Genomic DNA, 24,102 nt, shown 5'->3' with positions numbered 1-24,102 from the left:
CCACGGCGTTTGGGTCCGGAGCGCGTTTTGCGTTGATCCGGTTCTGTTCTTCCCGGTTCGCGGGTGATAGTCTCCCGGGTGGTCAGCCGTGTTCTTGCGGCTAAGCTGCCTGTGTTCTTCCCTCATGCCTGTGGCGTTCGTGGCTTCGCTGCTCTCGCTGCCGTCTGGGCGACGTGGCCTTGCGGTCTTTCGGGCGTGGATTTTTGGTGTTCGTGCAGGGGCCTTGCTGCTCGTTGTTCTCGTGTTGTTCCAGGGATTTTTCGGGGCTGTGGCGCCTTGGGTTAGGCGTTTGCTGCCAGTTAGTCTCGCCTCCTTGGGGGGGTGTGTGGTGTCCGCCTCCCGGTTCTGTCCCTTTGACCTTCCTCTGTGGGTAGTTAGCTCCGGGGAGCCGACGGGGCTCCCCCCAGAAAACCAGCGTTGAATGTAATGAAACGCCATTTTCTGGGTGAGACCCGGAGGCTCCCCCAGCAACCCTCCCTCCCTCCGGTCGGCGGTTTTTCGCGTGTTTTGACATCCAGCCTCAGAACTGATGGGTGGATAGCCGGCGTGGAAGGTCTGGGGCTCCCCCTTCCCCCTCCCGGGGAGGGGGGAGCTGTGCAGACAGCGGCGCGGTGACGTATGACGTCATACTAGTTTCCTTATTTTCTGTTGAAGAGTTCTGTCCACTAGTTCGGCTTTAGGTAGCGATTTTCACCAGAATAGGGGTTTGTTTTGGAAATGCTTACCTTTCTGGATGCTTGACCCGGTCGATGGCAGACATAGAATGCTTCCAACCACACGGGGGTTTCTATAGGCCATTGCTCCCCTTGCCTCTGAGGGGGGGCCAGGTTCTGGCCATGGTCCCCGGTAGGCCCTAGAACTCCATACACATGACTGATGCCAAAGTCTGACATTAGCATATCAGCCGGTAAAGCTCCGGGGAGCCTCTGGGTCTCACCCAGAAAATGGCGTTTCATTACATTCAACGCTGGTTTTTTGCTTCACTCTTGTCCTGGCCGCTGGTGCTGGGGTGTTTCTGCTAGTCTTTTTATCATTTCCTTCTTCACACTGTTGTGTGTTTTGTTGGTGGGTTTTGGCCTTCTTGTTGCCAGGTTTGTTTTCCTGGCTTGCCCTGCCTGTTTTTTTTTTTCAGGGTCTTGCGATGTCCCTTCTCTGGTGTGTCACGTCTGACCCATGGTTTCTGTCCCCTGGCAAGCTTGCTCGTGTTGGAGAGTTTTCTGTTCGGCGGGACGTTCTGTCTCCTTGCCGGCTTGGGCTACCGGCTCTGCTTCCTTGGTGGTCGCACCCAAGATCTTCCTGCAGCTCCGCCTCTTCCTAGGCTCGGGTGATCCTTGGCAGTGCTGATTACGTTCTGCCTCAGGGATCTCGCGTCCGTTGGTGGTCTGGTGGCTTCGTTGTTGGTGTCCCACCTGTGTGCTTCTTGGCAGCAGTAAGGGGGGGTTTGGAGGTCCTTCCTTTTCCTTCTGTCCCTTTTTCGGTGGCTGCGTTTGTTGGCGTGGGCTTGGCTTTTCTGCTGGAGGTTTTAAGCTGGCGGAGCCGCTTCGGCGTGCTTTTGGAATTTCCTCTGCGCCGTTGGTAAGCTGTCTCGTGCTTGTTTCACCTCCGGCCTGTTCTTGCGCCGCCTGAGCCGTCCTGGTAATTGGACATAGTGCTCTTTTCTTTCTTCTCGTTTTCTTGTGGCCCCTTCGGTTCCTGTTTGTTTCTCGTTGGCCCCTTTCCCGGTTGGCGTTGGCCTCTGGCGGTCGGGTAGGTGAGCTTCATGCTCTCCTCCTGCGCAGAGGTTTTCTGCTCCTTCGGTTGAGGTGTTTGGTTTGGTCGTCTGCTGCCTTCTCCTTCTTTTCTGGAGACGGATGAGACTGCTGCTTTCCAAAGGGGTCCATGGGTTGTTGATGCTTGGTTGATTGGGCCGGGGGTGCATTTGTTTTTGTCCAGTTGCAGCTCTCTGCCGTGGTTGGCATGCCATGGCTTCTGGGTCCATGGACGCGGTTTGGGATGCTCCGGTTCCCTTCTTCCCTGTTAGAGGGCGCAGGTCTCCCAGGTCGTCTGCAGGGTCCTTCAGGCTCTCCTGCCTGCGATCTATCTCCGTGTGCATGACGTCCGCAAGTTCGCGGCTCTTGCCGCTATCTTTGGTACTGTGTCCTGGGAGGACTGTTCAGGCACATGGATTTTGGTAGGTCGAACAGGATCCATGGCTGTTCATTACCTTGTACACGTTCCTGGGCCCAGACGGGCCTGTGTCGCTTTGGGACAGCGGATGCGGCCTGTTGTCTCGACTTCGAATTGTGTAGTGTGTGGCGACCGCCTCCTGGGTCAATCCCTATTCTTTTCCTCTGTGGGTAGTTAGGTCCGGGGAGCCGTAGGGGCTTCCCTCAGAAAACCAGCGTTGAATGTAATGAAATGCCATTTTCTGGCTGAGTCCCGGAGGCAACCCGGCATCCCTCCCTCCCCTCCGGTCGGCGCTTTTTCGCATGTTTTTGACGTCCATCCTCAGAACTGGGGTGTGGATCGCTGGCGCGGTAAGTCTGGGGCTCCCCCTTTCCCCTCCCAGGGAGGGGGGCTGCGCAGACAGCGGCGTGACGACGAATGACGTCATACTAATTTGATCGTTTTTGTTTGGGGAGTTCTATCCACTCGTTCGGTTTTTGGTTGCAATTTTCACCAGAATAGGGGGTTTGTTTTGGGACGCCTACCTCTTTGGGTGCCTAACCCGGTCGATGGCAGACAGAATGCTTCCAACCACACGGGGTTTTTTATAGGCCATTGCTCCCCTTGCCTCTCTGAGGGGGCAGGTTCTGGCTCGTGGTCCCTGGTAGGCCTGTAAGAACTCCATACATATGACTGATGCCAAAGTCTGACATTAGCATATCAGCCGGGTAAGCTCCAGAGAGCCTCCGGGACTCGCCCAGAAAATGGCTTTTCATTACATTCAACCTTGTTTTTTTTCTTCGTAAAATGATAAATTCCCTTCCCTGAACATGTCTATGTAAAAATAAATACCAAATTCCACTTACTTTGGCTGTAGGGACGTGGACAAGGTGCGCTGTGACGTCATCAGGGGCTGGTAGCCCGTGCGTGGCATGCCCAGACACGGTCGCGCGTGCCATTCAAACACTGGGTGTTGCCACAAATATATTTTAAATTATTTGTTTTATGTAATTCCAATGCAGTTTTATTTGTTGTTTTTTTATCGTATATGATGCATATTTGTGTCCTTTACAATATGTATACAGTAGAACGTTCATAATGTTCCGTGGAACTGTGATACATGTGTCCACAATAAATGTTTATTGTCGCAATATTACTTGTTAAAAATTCACTAAAACTACACTATGTACAGTTTCACACACTAATTTACACAGTAATACACTGTATTACACACTCAGTACTTCGGAAGTGAGTAATAATCAACGAAGTAGTCCATGGTACACAGAGCGACTTCGCTCTCAGTTGCACCAGGTACAGATAGATTTTTGCTTCCTGTTTCTTCGTTCTGTGTGCTTGCAAATAACGCACTCACCTACACCCTTGGCATTAGTACCTGTAGGTGGTATGTAGCCAAGCTTGTAAAACATAAAGTAGTTTTGAAAAGATTACAGGAAAAGATAAATTTGTAAGGTAGTCTTGAAAAGATCGCTTTGTAAGGTCACACACAGGAAGAGATTCAGCTAGCCTCAAAGAGTGTCTGTCAGTCAAGAAGAGATTCAGCTATTCTTGAAAATATCTATGGAAAACACCACCATGGAAACCACTAACACTTCATCTATGCTACTTATATCAGATGCATCATCACTGAACGCAGAAAACGATTCATCTATGTGTCATCTTAAATAAATTGGAGATAGCATAGGTGGGCAAGGGTGACGCTCAGAGTTACAACTGGATACGCTCGCTGTATCGTCCTCATAGGTGCTGTATCACTTGCATCCGACCTTTGTGTTAGGTCCTTATTGCGCTTAGCTTCAATATTATGACCATCATGTTCTTCATACAATAAGGTTTGAATTTCACCGACAGTGCGATCTTTACACACCGCTTCGGAAAGGTGTTTTGGAGCCTGAGGCGCGTGTGCCACCCATGGTTGCTTACTCAGTACTAACCCACCCAGCAGCCCTAGGGCATTCTGGGAATTTTTCCAAGATGACTGCCTCTCACTGGAGGTCCTAAGAGTCCATTTCGTACACAACCAACCGCGCACACATTTAACACTTTCGCGCTCTCGGCGCTCAAAAAAAAAACAATACCCCAGATGCTTTCGGCACTTCGCGCGCCTACGCGGTAAGACCGAAAAAGTGTACACTCTTTTGACTGTCCTGACAATAATTGAAGGCGCACGTATTTAAATTTGGTATCACTGTGTTCGCAATGAAATTGTCTATAAGAGCATACCTATAAAATGCCGCCCAAGCATAAGGAGTATCAACACCAAATAAAAAACTATGCAGATCACTCGCCGAGAGCGCCAAACAGCAACAAAATGTTTCCACTTTCTTAATGGTTGTGAAGCCTACAGTTGTCCTACATCGCTAATTTTGGTATCATTGGAATTGCAATAAAATTCTCTACACGGACATATGCATATGAATGTTTAATATAGGTAATTGCCCACCCGCAAGAGTGTGTGAAGTGGAGAGTAGTTAGCCGCGAGCGCACTGGCGAAAACACAGGGGGGAAATCATGCTTGGAAAGTTTATAAGTTTCCTGACCCTACTTTTCTATGTACGTATTTCTTTTTTATACCAATGTGTTTGCAATAAAATTTTCTATAAGATGAACTGTATAACATTGGTACAAAGCATGTGTAAGAGAAGCGCCAAATATAGAACCACGTCGCTCAGTATGCGTTCGCGGCAGAAACGAACGCATTGTTTTCGTTCGTTTGATGTTTGTCATGTTTATACTTGTTGAAACATTTTATAATTTGTATGACAGTGATCGCAGTAAAATTCCCTACACAGACATATACATAAACAAATATTTCCCACGTGTTGGATATATCAACGGCTAAAGGGAACCCACTGCCACACGCTCGCCACACCCCCAAACATACTTTGTGTATTTTTTTTTTACTCATAGAAGTTTATGTGATATAATATTCATTCTGGTACCAAAAAATTCGCAAATAAATTCTCTACAAAACAAAAGTATCCCTATCCATTTCGGTTAAAAAATGGAATTTATAGAAATATTTTTTCGATTGACGAGAAAAGTAGGCAGTTATGCGGAATCGTAAGAAAAACCAGTGACGAGTTATCTCTAATATAAAGCGCGAAAGTGTTAAAATGGGTACAAAGAGGGTAAAATGGTTAAAAGAGTTTTCTCAACGCAGTTTCCCACCAACTGAGAATACTTGGTTGGCGCAGTTAAGTGGTTAACAATTGATAATAACTGCTGTCTAAGGGTTAAATTTGCTAGAGATTAAAAACAGCCAAGATTGGATTTTGACTACCACAGGATGTATAGGATTAAATGACTCCAATGCCATGTGAGCACTATGAGCGTTAACCAGAATGATGAAAGAATGCTGATGACGGAAAACAATCGACGATGGGTATACAAGATTGCATACAGTACAGCCGTGAAGATGCTAGCCTTTAGAGGTAGGCGGCACATGCAAATTTGGTCTCGAAAGACAACAGAGGATAATTACTGTAATTACTTAGTGGTACCCCCTCCTCGTCCGGCCCATTGGCGCCGTGAGGGGACTTGGTGATTGGCTGCCAGAGTGTGATGCGCCATAGGACAGTCCTCTGTCCTTTTATGGCCTTATGCTCCTGCTGCTGTCTTCTCCAATTGTGCCGGATCACTTTTCCTTATGTTTCGGTTTTCTCCCCACTCTTCTCCTATCTGCTTGTCGTTTCCTGCCGACCTTTTGCTTGTTTTGGTTATTCCTTTAGGACTACTTCTATTTTGACGCTCGGGTGCTTGAGGAGGCATACACTTGCACCCGTAGATCTGTAGTACCCAACATAGAGAGCGAGAGGAACCTTTTATTGTCAATCCTCCTTTCGTCACTAAACCCGATCTCGACTGGACTAACGGTTCTTAAGGTGAGGTTTATGGGGCATATACTCACGACGCATCCGTAGGGGTGCCCCGACATGATCGGCAATAGCTTCTTGTTGGGTGTCCTGCCTCTAATTGTGGCTCCATAGTGGGTATAGGGGCGCATTCATGAATGAATGTTTTTCTTTTCATATTTACGTCAAATTCTGTTCCTCTTTTACCTTCTCAGGCTCGTGGGGGGGCGACCAAGCCCCCGAGTTGGACCCTGTTGGAGGACCTGGGCTCTATAGCCCCCACTGGGTTGGGCCCCGACCTTGCTCCTCCTTTGACCTTTCCGACTACTCCTCTCGGCTCCCCTCCCTCCTCTGTGGTTGGGTCAAGTCCCAAGCCCCCTGTGGTGACCACCTCGTCCCCTGCCACGGCTCGGTCTTTAGTTGTGACTACTGCGCCTTTTAAACCCCCTCTCTTTCTGGGGGGTTCTCAACGCTGTCATCGACACGGCCGCACTCGCTCGATTCCTTCCCATATTGATGCGTATCATGCCTTGTTTGGTCCCGCTTCGTGGGCCAAATACTTTGATCTCCTCCCTCTTGATTATGCGCCTCATGACGATTTCTCCCTCCCTAAGCACCTTGTTGATTCTATCTATGCCTCTGTTACTTTCCACCCCACCAGTCTCGATACACGTGTCGTTGCTGCTCCTTCTCAGGATGCAGCCTCCCGCTTGGCCGCCTTGTCCTGCCTTGGCGAGACCCCTGTTCGGGTCTCCAAGAACGCTCGGTTGAATGCCAGTGTTGGCACTATTCTCCTCCCACCCCATGTTGCTACCGGTGTTCAGAATCTCCAGGACTGCCACGAAGATATTCGTCATATCCTCGATGCCCAGGGCCATTCTGCCCTCCAGGTAGACTCGTTTACTCGGCCCCCTCGTGGTCGTCGCCGTCAACCCCTTCGGGTTGTGAAGATTACCTTTGATGGTAAGACCCTTCTGCCCTCTGTCATTCTTGCTGGTGCCAGGTGCTCCGTCCAGGAGTACATTCCCTCTCCTCGGCTCTGTAATAAGTGCTGGAGGTTTGGGCATGGTGCCCTCCGCTGCTCTGGAAAACTCTCTTTGTCCTTTGTGTGGGGGAGAAGGTCACTCTTAAGTTGGAGTGGACTTCTTCCCCAGGCTCGCTGCCTCAGTTGCGGCGAGGCTCACCCTACCTTCTCCCGTGCGTGTATACATTACAAGCTTGAGGCAGCCATCCTCAACTTGAAGCACCAGGAGCGTTTATCTTTTCCTGAGGGGAGGCGCCAAGTTCGCCGGCTCCCACCTTATGCTAATGTCTCTTGTGCTCGCATGTTGCGCTCTTCCTCTTCTCATCGTTCCCACCTTCCTCAGACTCAAAACTGTTTCCAGGCCTTGGACCCTGATACGCCCACTGCCCCCTCCTCTATTCCTTTGAGTTCTGTCCCGAAGGGTCCCCCTCCTGGTCCTCTGTCTGGGGTTCCCCTTCTTTCTGCCCGGTATGTCATGTCTCCTTTGTCTTCTTCCTCGTCTCCCTCCGATCCTCCTTACCATCCTTCTCCTCCATTTATTGGCTCTCCATGCCGCCTGTCAGTACGGACTGATGTCCATCGCTCTCCCAACGGCCGTCGTGTATGCTCACGTTCAGCTTCTGTTGAGACGCTGGAATCCGTTGCCCGCAGAAAGAGAACGCAGACGACATTACAAAAGAAGGAAGAAATTAACGGAAATGCTGAAGCAGACACGACTCTCCATACAAAGAAGAAATAATTTAAAGAAGGGAGATTGAAGAAATCGAACAGAGGTTGAAGCATTCCTATCAGACTGAAGAAAGGCAACTAGAACAGAAAGCAATTCAAGAAATAAAGAAAAACCCAAAATATTTCTTCACATATGCTAAATCAAAAGCAAAAACCACTGCCAGTATTGGACCTATTCGTATTAGTGAAGGTTCATACACTGAGGATGACAAAGAAATTAGTGAAATCCTAAAAAAGCAGTATGAGGACATGTTTAGCACTCCGATACTCAGCATGAAAGTGGAAGATCCAGACAATTTCTTTATGAATGATACTCAAACACCTGTAAATATAATTGATATCAACACGAGCGTGGCAGATTTTGAAAGAGAAATTGACAATATGCCCATGCACTCAGCCCTGGGTCCAGACTCATGGAATTCAATATTTACAAAGAAATGCAAAGTGCCAATAGCACAGGCACTTCAGTATAGTGTGGAGGAAGAGCTTGGACACAGGAGAGATACCAGATGCGCTTAAAGCAGCAGACATTGCCCCTCTACACAAGGGTTATCTTGAGGTTATCTTGAGACGATTTCGGAGCTTTTTAGTGTCCCCGCGGTCCGGTCCTCGACCAGGCCTCCACCCCCAGGAAGCAGCCCGTGACACCTGACTAACACCCAGGTTCCTATTTTACTGCTAGGTAACAGGGGCATAGGGTGAAAGAAACTCTGCCCATTGTTTCTTGCCGGCGCCTGGGATCGAACCCAGGACCACAGGATCACAAGTCCAGCGTGCTGTCCGCTCAGCCGACCGGCTCCCTGGAGCCGGTCGGGTGGTAGCAAAGCATTGGCAAAGAATTATAGACTAGTTGCACTAACGTCCCACATAATAAAAGTATTTGAGAGAGTGATCAGGAGTCAGGTCACTAGATTCATGGAAACCAATGACCTCCACAATCCAGGCCAACATGGATTTAGAGCAGGTAGATCATGCCTCTCACAACTACTTGACCACTATGACAAAATCACTGAGGCATTAGAGGAAAAACATGATGCAGATGTTGTATACACAGATTTTGCAAAGGCATTCGACAAATGTGACCATGGAGTGATTGCACACAAAATGAGGTCAATGGGTATAACTGGTAAAGTAGGACCCTGGATACTCAATTTTCTGTCGAACAGAACACAAAGAGTAACAGTCAATCAAGTAAAATCGAGTCCAAGCGCAGTTAAAAGCTCTGTACCTCAAGGTACAGTCTTTGCACCACTGCTGTTCCATATTCTCATATCAAATATAGACAAAAACACAAGTCACAGCTTCGTGTCATCCTTTGCAGATGATACAAAAATCAGCATGAAAATTACCTCTGCTGAAGACATTGTTAATATCTGTTTGTAGTTTATCAAAGTTTTCGATTGGGCAGCAGAAAATAACATGACGTTTAATGGTGATAAATTTCAGGTACTCAGATACGGTAAAAATGAGGATCTTAAACATAATACAGGGTACAAAACACAATCGAATCAGCCCATAGTAGGAAAACAACATGACAAGGATCTGGGAATAATGATGTCCGACGACCTAACATTTAGGGAGTATAACCAAGCAAGTATAGCGTCAGGCCAGAAAAATGATAGGATGGATTACGAGAACCTTCAAGTCCAGAGATCCCACCACAATGGTTGTACTCTTCAAATCACTTGTGTTGTCCCATCTTGAGTAATGCTCAGTACTCACTTCCCCCTTCAGAGCAGGAGAGATTGCTGAAATAGAGGGAATACAGAGAACATATACGGCACGCATAGACGAGATAAAGCACCTAAATTATTGGGATCGTCTCAAAGCTCTCCAAATGTACTCACTTGAAAGGAGACGAGAGAGATACCAAATAATATACACATGAAAAATACTGGAGGGACAGGTCCCAAATCTGCACAGTAAAATAACAACGTACTGGAGTGAACGACATGGAAGAAAATGCAGAATAGAACCAGTGAAGAGCAGAGGTGCCATGGGCACAATCGGAGAACACTGTATGAACATCAGAGGTCCGCGGTTGTTCAACGTCCTACTAGCGAGCATCATAAATATTGCAGGAACAACCGTGGACATCTTCAAGAGGAAACTAGATTGTTTCCTTCAAGGAGTGCCGGACCAACCGGGCTGTGGTGGGTATGTGGGCCTGTGGGCCACTCCAAGTAACAGTCTGGTGGACCAAACTCTCACAAGTCAAGTCTGGCCTCGGGCCGGGCTTGAAGAGTAGAAGAACTCCCAGAACCCCATAAACCAGGTAACCAGGTATCAACCAGCCCAGTATGTAGTTGCTGGGATACCTGTCTCTGAGTCAGAAGCGTAAGCCTGGCTCCTCTCCTTCCTCCTCCCCGGCGGGTAAAAAGGCTTCCCTTTCTTCCTCGCCCCCCTACTTCTGACTCTCGCTCCATCCCCTCCCATTTCAGTGGTTACGCCCCCTGTTCCTGCTATGGAGGTATCTTTGGCCCCCGCTTCCCTCTCGGTTGTTGCCTTTGCCGAGGTGCATCCCCTGGTTTCTGCCCCTCCTGCTGCTGTCCTTGACCCTCGGTTATCCCCCCTCCCTTCCTTCTCCGGACCCTACTCGTCCGCCCCTGGTCGGTCCTCTAGCCACCTTCCCTCCTCCTTTACTCAGTTTACCAATGCCCTCTAACCCCAACTTCACTGACCCTGACCCTGTGCTTCTTTAACATGTTGTGTTCCCTTTTTGCCTTTGTTTCTTCGTTGTTCTTTGTTGCTGGCCTTCCTCTTCTTGTCGATGTCTATTCTTCAATGGAATGTATGTGGTTATTACGCCAATTTTCTTGAACTCCAACTTCTGATTTTGCAGTTTTCGCCCCTTTGTCTGTCTCCAAGAGCCGATGCTTGGTGCTCGTCCTGGTCGCTTTTGTGGCTATTCCTTTCTCTTCCCCCCCCCCCCCCCCGTCAGCTGTTGCTGGGCTCCTAACTCTTCTGCTCTCTTGATTCGCTCTGGTGTTCCCTTTGTCCCCTTACTTTTTCCTTCGCCTCTCCATTGTTCTGCTCGTATCTTTGTGAGGAAATGGTACACCGTTTGTTCCATTTATCTCCTCCTGAGTGTTCCGCTTTCTCTTCCCGACCTGAAATACCCACTGGACTCCTTGCCGGAGCCTGTGCTCCTGTTAGGTAATTTCAATTGTTGTCATTTTCTTTGGGGTGATGTTTTGACGAACACCCAGGGTCGCCTTCTTGAGCCGTTCATCCTCTCTTCTTCCCTGTCTCTTCTGAAATCTGGTGAGCCCACTGCATTTGGACTCTTGGACTCGCACCCTTTCCTGTCTTGATCTTTCTCTTTGCTCGTCTTCTCTTTACTTAGATTTCATGTGGCAGTTTCTTGAGGGAGCCGGTCGGCCGAGCGAACAGCACGCGGGACATGTGATCCTGTGGTCCTGGGTTCGATCCCAGGCGTCGGCGAGAAACAATGGGCAGAGTTTCTTTCACCCTATGCCCCTGTTACCTAGCAGTAAAATAGGTACCTGGGTGTTAGTCAGCTGTCACAGGCTGCTTCCTGGGGGTGGAGGCCTGGTCAAGGACCAGGTCGCCGGGACACTAAAAAGCTCCGAAATCATCTCAAGATAACCTCAAGATGACCTCCATGGCAGTGACCATTTCCCCATCCTTGTTACCTTTTTCTCTTTTCACCCTCCCCCTCTCCTTCCTTAGGTGGCAGTTTGCTAAGGCAGACTGGTACCTATTTACCCTCCATGCTGCTCTCTCTGACCTCTCCCTTCTGCCTCTTACTCGCTCTCTCCTCCTTTTTCATGACACTGTCTTCGACGCTGCCCTCCGCTCTATTCCTCGCTCTTCCTATCGGGGCCCACGGAAGTGTGTTCCCTGGTGGAATACAGACTGTGCACGGGCTGTCCACTGTAAGCATGCAGCCTGGAAGAGAGACCACCGCCGGCAGACAGCCGATTCTTTTCTTTTATTTCGGAAGGCAAAATGCAGTGGCCCCATCCATACGGCTAAACGTGAATGTTGGGCATCTTATGTACCCACCATTACGTCTGAAACTCCTCTGCCACAGATCTGGAAGCGTATCTACAAGATAGCGGGTAAGTTCGTTCCCGATGTCTCACCGGTCCTTCACCTCCGTGGTACTCTTGTGGCGGACTCGTTGCAGGTCGCTACCGAACTGGGTTCCCATTTTTCTTCTGTTAGCTCTGGTTTTCATCTTCCCCAATCTTTCCTTCTTCGTAAATCTGTCCTTGAATCTTGTCCTCTGGATTTCTGTACTCTTCTTCGCCTTCCCTATAACGATCCCTTCTCTCTCTCTGACCTTCGGTCTGCCCTGGCCCTATGCGGCTTTACGGCGGCGGGATCCGATGGCATTCATTATGAGATGCTTCGCCATCTCCCTCCGTGCACGTCTCAGTATTTACTGAGTCTGTATAATCGGATCTGGGAGTCGTCGTCAGTCCCTGAGGACTGGCTCGATGCCGTTGTCGTCCCTGTTCATAAACCAGGGTCTCTGGGAACATCCCCTAAGGACTTTCGCCCTATTGCCCTCACAAGTTGTGTCTGTAAACTTTTTGAACGTATGGTTAACGTTCGTCTGATGTAGTTCTTAGAACACCATCACCACCTCTCTCCTTCTCAATTTGGTTTCTGCAAGTGCCACAGCACAACAGATGTCCTGGTGAATTTGGAGGTCTATATTCGTACTGCTTTTGCTGCGAAGACCTCCGTTGTTACCGTCCTTTTTGACCTGGAGAAGGCTTACGACACCACTTGGCGATATCATATTCTATCCCAACATCATTCTTTTGGCCTGCATGGTCATCTGCCTCTTTTCAGCAATACGAAGGTGTGCACATGGTAGTGTTCTGAGCACTACTCTTTTTCTGGTTGCCCTCGATGGTCTTCTTTCCTCTCTTTCTTCAGGCGTCTTCTCCGCTCTCTATGTCTACGATCTCACCCTTTGCTGTCAGGGGTGATGATTCACCTCTCCTTCAATGCCGGCTTCAACTTGCGATTGATGCCGTGTCGTCTTGGGCCACCAATCATGGCTTCAGGTTCTCTACTTCTAAGACTTGTGCTATGACTTTTACTTGTAAGCGTGTCGTTCTTTGTCCATCTTTGTCGCTTTGTGGTCACCCCATTGTGTACAAGGATTCTGCTAAGCTTTTGGGGTTGATTTTTGACACTCATTTGTCTTGGTCGCCCCATGTCTCTTACCTCCGTGTTGAATGCACTAAAGCCCTTGGCCCTCCTTTGGGTATTGTCCCATACGTCATGGGGAGCAGATAGGTGCACTCTACTCGTTTTTCATTCCTCTCTCGTCCTGTCTAAGCTCGATTATGGTTGCCCTGCTTACTCATCTGCTTCTCCGTCTACTCTTCGCCGTCTTGATGCTTTGCACCTTACTGGGTTGCGCCTCAGTTCTGGTGCCTTTCGATCAACTCCCGTCCTCAGCTTGTATGTTGACACTGGCTTCCTATATCTCTAGGACCGCCGTGATCGCTACTGCCTTTGCTATCTTACGCGGTCCTTGCAATATCCTTCCTCTCGCCTCTGTCGTGCTTTAACTTTTGCCCCTCCTGCTGTTCCTGTTTCTCTTCACCACCTCCCTCATTCTGTCCGGTTATCTCGCTTACAGGATTCTCTTTCAGTTCGTATTTCTAATATTTTTCCTCATGTTGTTCCTTCTTTGCTCCCGTGGAGAGTCCCCCTTCCGCAGATTTGTACATCCTTAACCCACATCACTAAAGCTTTTACCCCTCCAGCGGTTCTAAAACGCCTTTTCCTTGAGCACTTTTCTCCTCACTCCTGCTCCGTTTCCGTCTTCACCGATGGGTCTAAGTCTGCAGACGGTGTAGGCTACTTCGTTGTTTTTCCTGATTGCACTTATATGTGTTGCTTACCTCCGGAGACTAGCATCTTCACAGTGGAACTTTATGCTATTCTCTATGCTCTTCTTCTCCTGCTTTCTCATGGTCAATCTTCCTTTGTAGTTTTTGTTGACTCTCGTAGTGCCCTCATGGCTCTCGGGTCCTTTAATCCGGTTCATCCAGTGGTTGTTGAGATCCAGCATTGGCTGTTTCTTGTTCACAGTAAATTTAAGTCGGTTGAGTTTTGTTCGGTTCCAAGCCATGTTGGTGTCTCTTTAAATGAGCGTGCGGATGCTGCCGCCAGCGAAGCTGTCCGCTCTTGTCCCATCTCTCGTAAAGGTACAGTATTCCTTATTCCGATTTTTACCCGGTTATCCATTCCTCCATCCATACCCGTTGGCAGGCTTGTTGGTCTTCGGTTACTGGAAACAAACTGCGTACACTTAAGAGTTGTGTGTCCTTGCGGCCGTCTTCCTACCACCGTAAACGGCGAAGGGAAACGGCTCTGGCGAGGTTGCGTATTGACCATACTCGCTTAACTCATGGTCACATGGAGCACCGCCCTGCGCCTTATTGTCCAAATTGCATTGTCCCTCTTACGGTCGTGCATATCCTTTTGAATGCCCTGACTTCCAGGACAAGGGTGTGTTTTGTTTTCCGATCGTCCCCCACTGTCGCTTGTCCCTTGATAGTATTCTTGGTGATTCAGATACTTTTGATATCGTTCGCCTTATGCGTTTCTGTTCTCGTATTGGCATCCTTGGTGATATTTAGCGCCCTCTGATTATCCCGCACATTTGATGGTGCTATATAGCCTTCCCAGTTTGGTGCCTTCTTTTGATAATTGCTTGCTTACTTCATGGTAACTTGATTGGTAAAGTGGCTGGCAGCAGTTTGGAAGCTGCATATTCATCTCAACTTGGCTGTTTCTGCAGAAACCTCTCCATTTCTCTAAAAAAAATTCAGATTTTGCCCATGAAATATTTCTTACATAAACTAGGATAAATTTGAAAAAGTGTCATAGCTAATACTAATGTTCTTTCTTTTCAGAAGAGAAGAGGCATGTCCAGCAGAGTTAGACTGTTTATAATGGGCAGCAATATTAAAGTATCAAATTAGAATACAGTACTGCTCTGCAAAAAATTATTTAAGGAAGTGCAAACTTGAGTGTTGCATATGTAATTTCTAATAGCTTGCATAATAAATTGGAACACTGAACAGATAAATGGTTACTAACAAAGCTTTATATGCATAGTAAAATTTGTTATTTACATTTATTTACCATACTGTTATTTACCATACTGTCATATATAATTATGTACATAAAAGTACTAATAAGTTTAATGTATATAACAGCAATTTTATCTGAGGAACTTTTGGTGTGATGTTTAAATCATGTACGCTACTAAATGTAAGTTTACCATTAAATTTGTAAACATGAATGTTGTGCTTCTGTTTCCTGCAAGGGCTTGCCACAGTAACAAGGAGAGCCAGAGCAAAGATCCTGACACAGTGGTATTTTAATTATTGAAGATGAAACAAGGTGAACAAGATTTGTGGACACTGCAAACACTTCAACCATGCAGCATATCAAGGAGTGAATATGAGAAAGAGGTGGTGATCTACCAGCTACGCTAGACCTGGTGTTTACTCAAAATGAAGGTGTAGAGAGCTTTAAATATGAGGTGCCACTAGAAGCCAGTGACCACTACATTATTGTGTTTGAATATATTAAAGAGCTGAGAGCAAATTGGGAATAGGACACGGAACATGAAAAAATACAGAAGGTTAGGGACTGTTTGCAGGAGGGTCAGTGGGAGACTGAATGGAAGGAAAATCAGCAGATTAAATGATACTCGTAGCACAAAAATGAAAAAAAGCAACAGAACAATTCGTACCTCTCACAAGAGAAGTTGACGAAGAAACACAGCAAATCCATGTTCAACAGAATAAGGAGGAAAAGAAGGCAAAAAGGCATAGAAAAAATATAGGGACTATATAGTACAGAGGCAGCAGTTTGAAAATGACATTGTAGCAGAAGCAGAGAGCCACCCTGAGCTATTGCATAGCCATATTCAGAGGAAAATAACAGTACGAGACCATCCGATCAGATAGGGGCCCCTCCGTGGTGAGGGGCTCGTGTACACCTCTCTGGGGCCGGTGTGGGTTGCCTTTGCCCCCTCTCCTGCCCCCACCTTGGGTGGTGCACGTGCTGAGGGTCACCACGTAGGGGCCTTGTGAGCTATCAGACCACCCGCTGGAGGGGTAGCCTGTGCAACCCGTTCTCGCACTTTCATATAGTCAATACTGACTTATTAAATACGTGCATATGTGACATACTAAACATACTAGTTTACCTTGAAAAGCTTCATAGAAAACACCGACCTTACCTAACCTTCTTAGTATGGTAAGATAAGCATCTTATTGCTTCGTAATTACAATTATTACTTAACTTATTATAGGTATAGGTTAAGTCCTATATTAAACCTATATAAACTTATTATAGGTATAGGTTAAGTAATAATTGTAATAAGCAATAAGATGCTTATCTTAACATACTAAGAAGGTTAGGTAAGGTCGGTGTTTTTTATGAAGCTTTTCAAGGTAAACTAGTATGTTTAGTATGACACATATGCACGTATTTAATAAGTCAATATTGACTGTAAGAAAGTGCGAGAATGGGTTGGCCTGTGAGGGGTCGCCCTGAGTGAATGGTTGGGTGTCCAGGCTGGGGAGATAGGGGGAATGGGGTCTTAGCACCAGTGTGGGAGAATGGACGATGTAGTAGGACTCCCCTGTTGAAAAGGGGGAGCACTGCTGGGGACGACGCACCCTTCCTGCACTGACCCGTGCTCGGCCTCCCTGGCTTCCCTGGTAGGTGGTATCCCTTGGTTCCAGGTCCCAAACTTTTGATATTGTTTGCTGCATGGATGACGACACGACTTCTCTTACCCAGGCTCATGGGGTGGGCGACCAGGGGCCAGATTCACGAAAGCACTTACGCAAACACTTACGAACCTGTACATCTTTTCTCAATCTTTGGCGGCTTTGTTTACAATTATTAAACAGTTAATGAGCTCCAAAGCACCAGGAGGCTGTTTATAACAATAACAGTTGAATAGGAAGTTTTCACGCTTGTAAACTGTTTAATAAGTGTAACCAAAGCTGTCAAAGATTGAGGAAAGATGTACACGTTCGTAAGTGCTTGCGTAAGTGCTTTCATGAATCTGGCCCCTGGCCCCCGAGTCGGATTGTCCTGGAAGACCGGGATCTTCCCCCACGGATGTAGCCCCCACTACAGGGCCCGGTTTAGGCCCAGATCGGACTCTTCCTCCCTGCTCCCCTCCTCTGTGGTTGGGTCGAGCCCCAAGCCTGCTGTGGTGACCGCCCTGTCCCCTTGCACGGCTCCATCTCTTATTGTGACTACTGCGCCTTATGACCCGTCTCTCTAAAGGTTCTCATCACCGTCCCCACCACAGCCGCTCTCGTATGCTCCCTTCCCATGCTAATTCGTACCATGCTTTGTTTGGTCCTGCTATGTGGCCTAAGTACTTTGACCTCCATCCTTTAGATTCAACCCCTCCTGACGATTTTTCCCTTCATAGGCATCTTGTAGATTCAGTAGATGCCACTGTTACCTTCAACCCCACCCGTCTTGGTACCTGTGTCGTTGCTGCTCCTTCTCAGGATGCAGTCACCCGCTTCGCCGCCTTATTCTGTCTTGGCGATACCCCTGTTCGGGTCTCAAAAAACGCTCGGTTAAATGCCAGTGTTGGCACTGTTCTCGTCCCGCACCATGTTGTGACCAGTGTTAGGAATCTAAGACTGTCACAAGGATATCAAGCATATCCTCGAGTCCCAGGGTCATTCTGTCCTCTAGGTGGATACGTTTACTTGTCCCCCTCATGGTCATCGCCGTCTGCCCCTTTGGGTGGTGAAGATTATCTTTGATGGTAAGACCCTTCCGCCCTCTGTCATTCTTGCTGGTGCCAGATGCTGCGTTCAGAAGTATATTCCATCTCCTCAGCTCTGCAATAAGTGCTGGAGGTTAGGGTATGGTGTCCTCAAATGCTCTAGTCCTGTCTGTCTCTGTGCCATGTGTGGAGGCGAGGGTCACTCTAAGTTGGAGTGCACTTCTGCCCAGGCTTACTGCCTCAATTGCAGTGAGGCCCACCCTATCTTCTCTTGCACGTGTATACGTTACAAACTTGTGGCGACCGTCCTCAACTTGAAACACCGGGACCGTTTGTCTTTTCCTGAGGCTCGGCGCCAAGTTCATCGTCTCCCCTCTTTCGCTGGATTCTCCTATGCTAGCGTGGTGCGCTCTTCCTCGCCTCGTCCTTCCCGCCTTCCGCAGTCTCACAACCATTTCCACGCCTTAGACCAGGACACGCCCACCACCACCTCCCCTGTTTCCCACCGTTCTGTCCCGGAGGGTCCCTCTCCAGGTTCTCTGTCTAGGGTTCCCCTTCTTTCTACCCAGTCTGTCATGTCTCCTGTGTGTTCTTTCTCCTCACCCACTTGTCCTCCTTCCCGTCATTCTCCGTCTCTTGGCTCTCCACGCCACCTGACTGTGCAGGCCGATGTCCATTGCTCTCCTGGTGGTCATGTTGTTCGCTCTCCTGGTGGTCATGTTGTTCGCTCTCGCTCTTCTTCTCCTATCGAGACACTAGAGTCTGTTGCCCAGTACATTGCTGCTGGGACACCTGTCTCTTTGAGTCAGAAACGGAAACCTGGCTCCTCTCCTTTCTCCTCCCCGGTAGGTAAAAAGGCTTCACTTTTCTCTTCGCCCCCTATCTCTGATTCTATCGTTCCCTCCCTTCCCGCTTTGGTGGTGGAGCCCCCTGTTCCTACTGTGGGGGTTTCTTTAGCCCCGAGTTCCGTCTCGGTTACTGCCCTTGCTGAGGTGCGCTCCCCCTCTTTCTGCCCTTCCTCCTCCTCCTCCTCCTCCTCCTACAGATCCTGTCCGTCCACCTCTGGTCTGTCCCCCCACTTCTTTCGCTCCTCCTTTACTCAGTTTACCCATGTCCCCCGTAACCCTGACTTCGCTGACCCTGATCCTGACCCTGTGCTTCTTTAACGTGCTGTGTTCCTTTTTCACCTTTGTTTCTTCTTTGCTCTCTGTTGCTATTCTTTCTCTTTTTGCCGATGTATATTCTTCAATGGAACATCCGTGGATATTACGCCAATTTCCTTGACCTCCAACTTCCAATTTCACAATTTTCGCCCCTTTGTGTCTGTCTCTAGGAGCCGATGCTTGGTGCTCGTCCTGGTCGCTTCCGTGGCTATTCTTTTCTCTCCCCCCCCCCCCCACCCAGCTGGGGGCCCATAACTCTTTTGCTCTCTTGATTCGCTCAGATGTTCCCTTCGTCCCCTTACTTTTTTCTTTGCCTCTCCACTGTTCTGCTGCCCGTGTCTTTGTGTGTAAATGGTACATGGTTTGTTCCATTTATCTCCCCCCCACCCCCTAAGTCCCACTTTCTCTTCCCGATCTTAAACACCACCTAGACTCCTTGCCGGAGCCTGTGCTCCTGCTGGGTGATTTCAATTGTTGTCATGCCCTTTGGGGTGATGTGCTGACAAACACCTGGGGTCGCCTTATCTTGAGTTATCTTGAGATGATTTCGGGGCTTTAGTGTCCCCGCAACCCGGTCCTCGACCAGGCCTCCACCCCCAGGAAGCAGCCCGTGTTGGCTGACTAACACCCAGGTACCTATTTTACTGCTAGGTAACAGGGGGCAAAGGGTGAAAGAAACTCTGCCCATTGTTTCTCGCCGGCGCCCGGGATCGAACCCGGGACCACAGGATCACAAGCCCAGTGTGCTGTCCTCTCGGCCGACCGGCTCCCAAAGCGTATCTGCAAGATTGCGGGTAAATTTGTTCCCGATGTCTCTCCGGTCCTTCGCCTCCGTGGTGCTCTTGTGGCGGACCCGTTGCAAGTCGTGACCGAACTGGGTTCCCACTTTTCGTCTGTTTGCTCTGGTTCTCATCTTCCCCAATCCTTCCTTCTTCGTAAGCCTATTCTTGAATCTCGTCCTTTAAATTTCTGTACTCATCTTTGACTTCCCTATAATGATCCCTTCTCTCTCTCTCTCTCTCTGAGCTTCAGTCTGCCCTAGCCCTTTGCGGTTCTACGGCGGTGGGCTCCGATGGCATTCATTATGAAATGCTTCACCATCTCCCTCCGTGCACGTCTCAGTATTTACCGAGTCTGTACAATCGGGTCTGGGAGTCATCGTCAGTCCCTGAGGACTGGCTCGATGCTGTTGTCCTCTCTGTTTAGAAACCAGAGGTCTCTCAAGGACTTCCGCCCTATTGCCCTCACGAGTTGTGTCTGCAAGCTCTTTGAACGTTTGGTTAACGTTCGTTTCATGTGGTTCTTAGAACACTATCGCCATCTCTCCCCTTCTCAGTTTGGTTTTCGTAAGTTCCGCAGCACAACGGATGTCCTGGTGACAGACAGAAATCACAATTGCGTGATGCATCAAATGAACAAATCCACAAGGATCGTGACGAGGATTCGAACCTGCGTCTCAAAGCATCCCAGACGCTGCCTTAATCGACTCGGCTAATGACATGGTCAAAAGGAGTTGAAACCGAAGTTCTACTGAACTTACTGGATCCTGCAGCCTCTCTGAGGCACAAACCTTTTGACCATGTTGTAACTCAGTTGATTAAGGCAGCGTCTGGGATGCTCTCGGATGCAGGTTCGAATCCTCGTCACAGCCCTTGTGGATTTGTTCATGTCCTGGTGAACTTGGAGGTCTATATTCGTACTGCTTTTGCTGCGAAGACCTCCGTTGTTTCCATCCTTTTTGACCTGGAAAAGGTTTATGACACTACCTGGCAGTATCATTCTGTCTCGCCTTCATTCTTTTGGCCTTCGTTGGAATCTCCCTCTCTTCCTCCAGAGTTTCCTCTCTCATTGTTCCTTTTGTGTGCGGCTTGGTACCACTCTCTCTGCCCCTTTTAGGCAGCATGAGGTTGTACCCCAGGGTAGTGTTCTGAGCACTACTCTTTTTCTAGTTGCCCTCAACGGTCTTCTTTCCTCTCTTCCCTCTGGCATCTTCTCCGCTCTCTATGTTGATGATCTTACCCTTTGCTGTCGGGGTGATGATTCGCCTCTCCTTCCACGGCAGCTTCAACTTGCGATTGATGCCGTGTCATCTTGGGCCACCGATCATGGCTTCAAGTTCTCTGCGTCTAAGACTTGTGCTATGACTTTTACTCGGAAGCATGTCGTTCTTCGTCCCTCTTTGTCACTTTATGGTCATCCCATTGTGTACAGGGATTCCGCTAAGCTTTTGCGGTTAATCTTTGACACTTGTTTGTCTTGGTCAACACATATCTCTTACCTCCGAGTTGAATGCTTTAAGGCCCTTAACCTACTTAAAAGTTTTGTCCTATACTTCTTGGGGGAGCGGATAGGCGCACGCTCCTCTATTTGCACTCCTCTCTCGTCCTGTCTAAACTCGATTATGGTTGCCCTGCATACTCTTCTGCTTCTCCTTCTACTCTTCGCCGTCTTGATGCTTTGCACCATACTGGGTTGCGTCTCAGCTCTGGTGCCATTCGTCCGACTCCTGCCTTCAGTTTGTATGTTGACACTGGCTTCCTCTCTCTCCAGGACCACCATGATCGCTACTGTCTTTGCTATCTTGCGCAGTCCTTACAACATCCTTCCTCTCGCCTCTGTCGTTCTTTAACTTTTACCCCTCCTGTGGTTCCCGTTTCTCTTCATCGCCTCCCTCTTTCTGTCCGGTTATCTCGCTTACAGGATTTTCTTTCTGTTTGTATTTCTAATGTTTTTCCTCGTATTGTTCCTTCCTTCCCTCCATGGAGTCCCCCCCCCCTCTCTTCCAAAGTTTTGTACGTCCTTGACCCGCATCACTAAAGCTTTTACCCCTCCTACGGTTCTGAAATGCCTTTTCCTTGAGCACTTTTCTTCGCACTCCCACTCTATTTTCATCTTCACCGATGGGTCTAAGTCTGCGGACGGTGTGGGCTACTCTGTTGTTTTTCCTGACCGCACTTGTATGTGTCGCCTCCCTTCGGAGACTAGCGTCTTCACAACAGAACTTTATACTATTCTCTATGTTCTCCGTCTCTTGCTTTCTCATTGTCATTCCTCCTTTGTGGTTGTAGTTGACTTGTAGTGCCCTCATGGCTCTAGGATCCTTTAATCCTGTCCATCCGGTGGCCATCGAGATTCAACATTGGCTGTTTCTTATTTCTTGTAAATTTAAGTCAGTAGAGTTTTGCTGGGTTCCCAGCCATATTGGTGTTTCTTTAAATGAGCGTGTGGATGCTGCCGCTAGGGAAGCTATCCGTTCTTCTCCCATCTCCTGTAAAGGTATTCCTTATTCCAACTTTTATCCTGTTATTGCCTCCATCCTTGCCCGTTAGCAGGGTTGTTGGTCCTCTGTAGTTAGTAACAAGCTGCATACTCTCAAATGTAGTGTGTCCCTGTGGCCTTCCTCCTACCACTGTAACCGGCGGTGGGAAACTTCTTTAGCAAGGCTGCGACTGGCCATACTCGCTTAACCCACGGTCACTTAATAGAGCCCCACCCTGCTCCTTACTGTCCAAATTGCGTTGTCCCTCTTACAGTTGTGCATATCCTTGTTGAATGTCCTGACTTTCAGGATGAGCGTTTGTCTTGCTTACTATAGTTACAGAAGAAAGCCACATGGATCTTGGGTTGCCCCTTAGCTATTGTGTTCAATATTACACTAGAGATGGGAGAGGTACCAGAAATCTGGAAAAAGGCAAATGTAGTTCCAATATTCAAGACAGACATGAAGCACTAAACTATAAACCTAGCCCGTCCTCCAAACAGACACGGAAGTGATATCATCCACCCACCAAACCCCGTTTATGAATGAAAAACGGTTTACACACGACTCTTAACTGATGACGATCGAACACTTCCAGAACAAATTTTTGTTCTGCTTCACAGACAAATTTTTGTTCGAACCACAACAATGTAAATGCTTCACCCACATACTACAAACAAATAATCACCAACAGAACTTAAACACCTAACCTAACCTATGCCAATATATGTACAATATGCTAACATATTATAATATTCATTTATATTTTAGAAAATTACTGTTTTGAATGAACAGCATGTTAAAATTGATGAATGTGTTTTTGGGGTCGACCACTGGATGGAATGAACTTGGGTCGAGGACAGATTGATAAACCAGTGTCATTAACATGCACTCTATGCAGGTTTATAGAGAGTACTGTAATCAGAAAAAGGATTGTAGAATGTTTTGGGAGTTAACATTATAAGAGGCATGACATGGCTTTAGATAGGGAAAATCCTGGTTAACAAACTTTACTGAATTTTGTCACAAAAATAAGGCAAGGGGTAGAAAGGATGGGTAGATTGCCCCCCCCCCCCAAAAACAAAACAACAAAAAACAGCGTTAAATGTAATGAAATCCCATTTTCTGGGCGAGACCCGGAGCTATCCAGGCTGATATGGTAGCAGTATATTAGACATTAGCATCAGTGTGAATAGAGTGCTTAGGCCTACCGGGGACCACGAGCCAGAACCTGGCCACCCTCATAGAGGCACGAGGAGCAGTGGCATATAGAATTAATTGCACATGTGATTTGTAGCATTCTATGTCTGCCACTGACCGGGTCAGGCACCGACCCGACACCCCAGAAGCCAATGCCAACAGGAAAAAGAGTCTTGGAGAAACCTGAACTGAAGGGGCCGCTACAAACCGAGGGAAAGAGAGAGAGAGAAGAGCACCCTGTCCAACGACCAGGACAGCTCAAGCGGTGCATGAGCAGACCGTAGGTGAAACAACGCCTGAGACAGCTTGCAAAACGGTGCAGAAGTAACATCGGTGCCGAAAGCAAGCTGCAGCGGCTCCGCAAGCGTCACACAGTAAGAGGCAACAGTATTTGGCATAAGATGACGGTCTGGAAACAGCCACGAGAGAAAGGACAAGACTACCTCAATGGAAAGCGAAGTAAACCTACGAAGAGACAAAAAAGAAATAAGTATCCACTCGATTTAATGACCTATATGGGGGTTGTACCCTGGTCGTTATTTCCGGGGCTCCTGTCGGAAAATCCGACACCATTTAATAATATTACATGCAATTTCAGATAATATTTGCTGCCATTGTATACACAAGTTAACCCATAGAAAATGTAGCTTGTAGTGGAATTTTCCGTCTATAAAAAACGGGATATCATTGCCACGTACTATTATATATTCACCAACTATTCTGTTGGGAATTATTTTTAAATACATTAGTCTTTGGACTTTACCATCATAAAAACATCTCATTTAAATTAACTTAATTATTAGTATCAAAATAAAGTAAATGTGACCCTTCTATCAGTTACTGACATCTCTACAAAGTGAGGGAGGCGTCAGTGAGGAAGGAGAGGTCAGCCATTGTTGTTAGACCTGAGGCGCAGGGAGCAAATTCGGCTCCTA

General features: G+C 47.9%; 2 protein-coding genes across 2 annotated transcripts in view; both read left to right on the top strand.

The window, feature by feature from the left end:
• LOC123763246 (Enoyl-CoA hydratase, short chain 1) overlaps window positions 1-15,073 on the top strand; it is a 193,214-nt gene extending 178,141 nt beyond the window's left edge. The window contains 1 exon segment of the mRNA XM_045750353.2: window positions 14,682-15,073. The gene's annotated coding sequence lies outside the window, so the exon portion shown is untranslated.
• Window positions 15,074-17,727: 2,654 nt separating this feature from the next.
• On the top strand, window positions 17,728-18,711 carry LOC138351479 (uncharacterized). Its single transcript, XM_069303310.1, has one exon. It carries the CDS (start codon window positions 17,728-17,730, stop codon window positions 18,709-18,711), a length of 984 nt encoding a protein of 327 aa, XP_069159411.1.
• The last annotated feature ends 5,391 nt before the right edge of the window (window positions 18,712-24,102 follow it).

This window comes from Procambarus clarkii, chromosome 49 (genome assembly GCF_040958095.1).
Source record: "Procambarus clarkii isolate CNS0578487 chromosome 49, FALCON_Pclarkii_2.0, whole genome shotgun sequence".
Taxonomy (NCBI): Eukaryota; Metazoa; Arthropoda; class Malacostraca; order Decapoda; family Cambaridae; genus Procambarus; species Procambarus clarkii.
The sequence above is the reverse complement of the archived record's forward strand: the minus strand, read 5'-3'. Positions and strand labels throughout refer to the sequence as shown.